This window comes from Penaeus monodon, chromosome 25, assembly GCF_015228065.2.
Source record: "Penaeus monodon isolate SGIC_2016 chromosome 25, NSTDA_Pmon_1, whole genome shotgun sequence".
NCBI lineage: Eukaryota > Metazoa > Arthropoda > Malacostraca > Decapoda > Penaeidae > Penaeus > Penaeus monodon.
This window is the reverse complement of record NC_051410.1, coordinates 38,102,450-38,102,708: the sequence shown is the minus strand read 5'-3', so window position 1 is coordinate 38,102,708 and position 259 is coordinate 38,102,450. Positions and strand designations below refer to the sequence as shown.

Here is a 259-nt window from a genome sequence, read left to right as displayed (position 1 = left end):
TCTTTTTACACCCGCTCCCTCCCTCCCTCCCCCAGCTGAGCCTCCCTGCGTGGCACTTCAGCTACGTGGACACCCTCCAGCAGCGCTACGAGGGCGACGTGGTGGGCCAGAGCACGACCGTCATGCCCTCCGGGAGGGTCTACAGCTCCTCCTCCAGGTATTTCCAGGGCAAGGACAGCGACAGGCTGGTCTTCGATTTCTCCTACGACATTCTGGTCCGCGATGGCGTCGATACTTGGAAGATTGCGTGAGTGGAAAA

General features: G+C 60.6%; 1 protein-coding gene across 1 annotated transcript in view; it reads left to right on the top strand.

The window, feature by feature from the left end:
- Positions 1 to 39: 39 nt before the first annotated feature.
- The window catches only part of LOC119589223, a gene marked incomplete in the record, with an annotated part of 32,073 nt that continues 31,853 nt past the window's right edge, over positions 40 to 259 (top strand). The window contains 1 exon segment of the mRNA XM_037937828.1: positions 40 to 247. Within this exon segment, the coding sequence (XP_037793756.1) occupies positions 123 to 247 (125 nt within the window).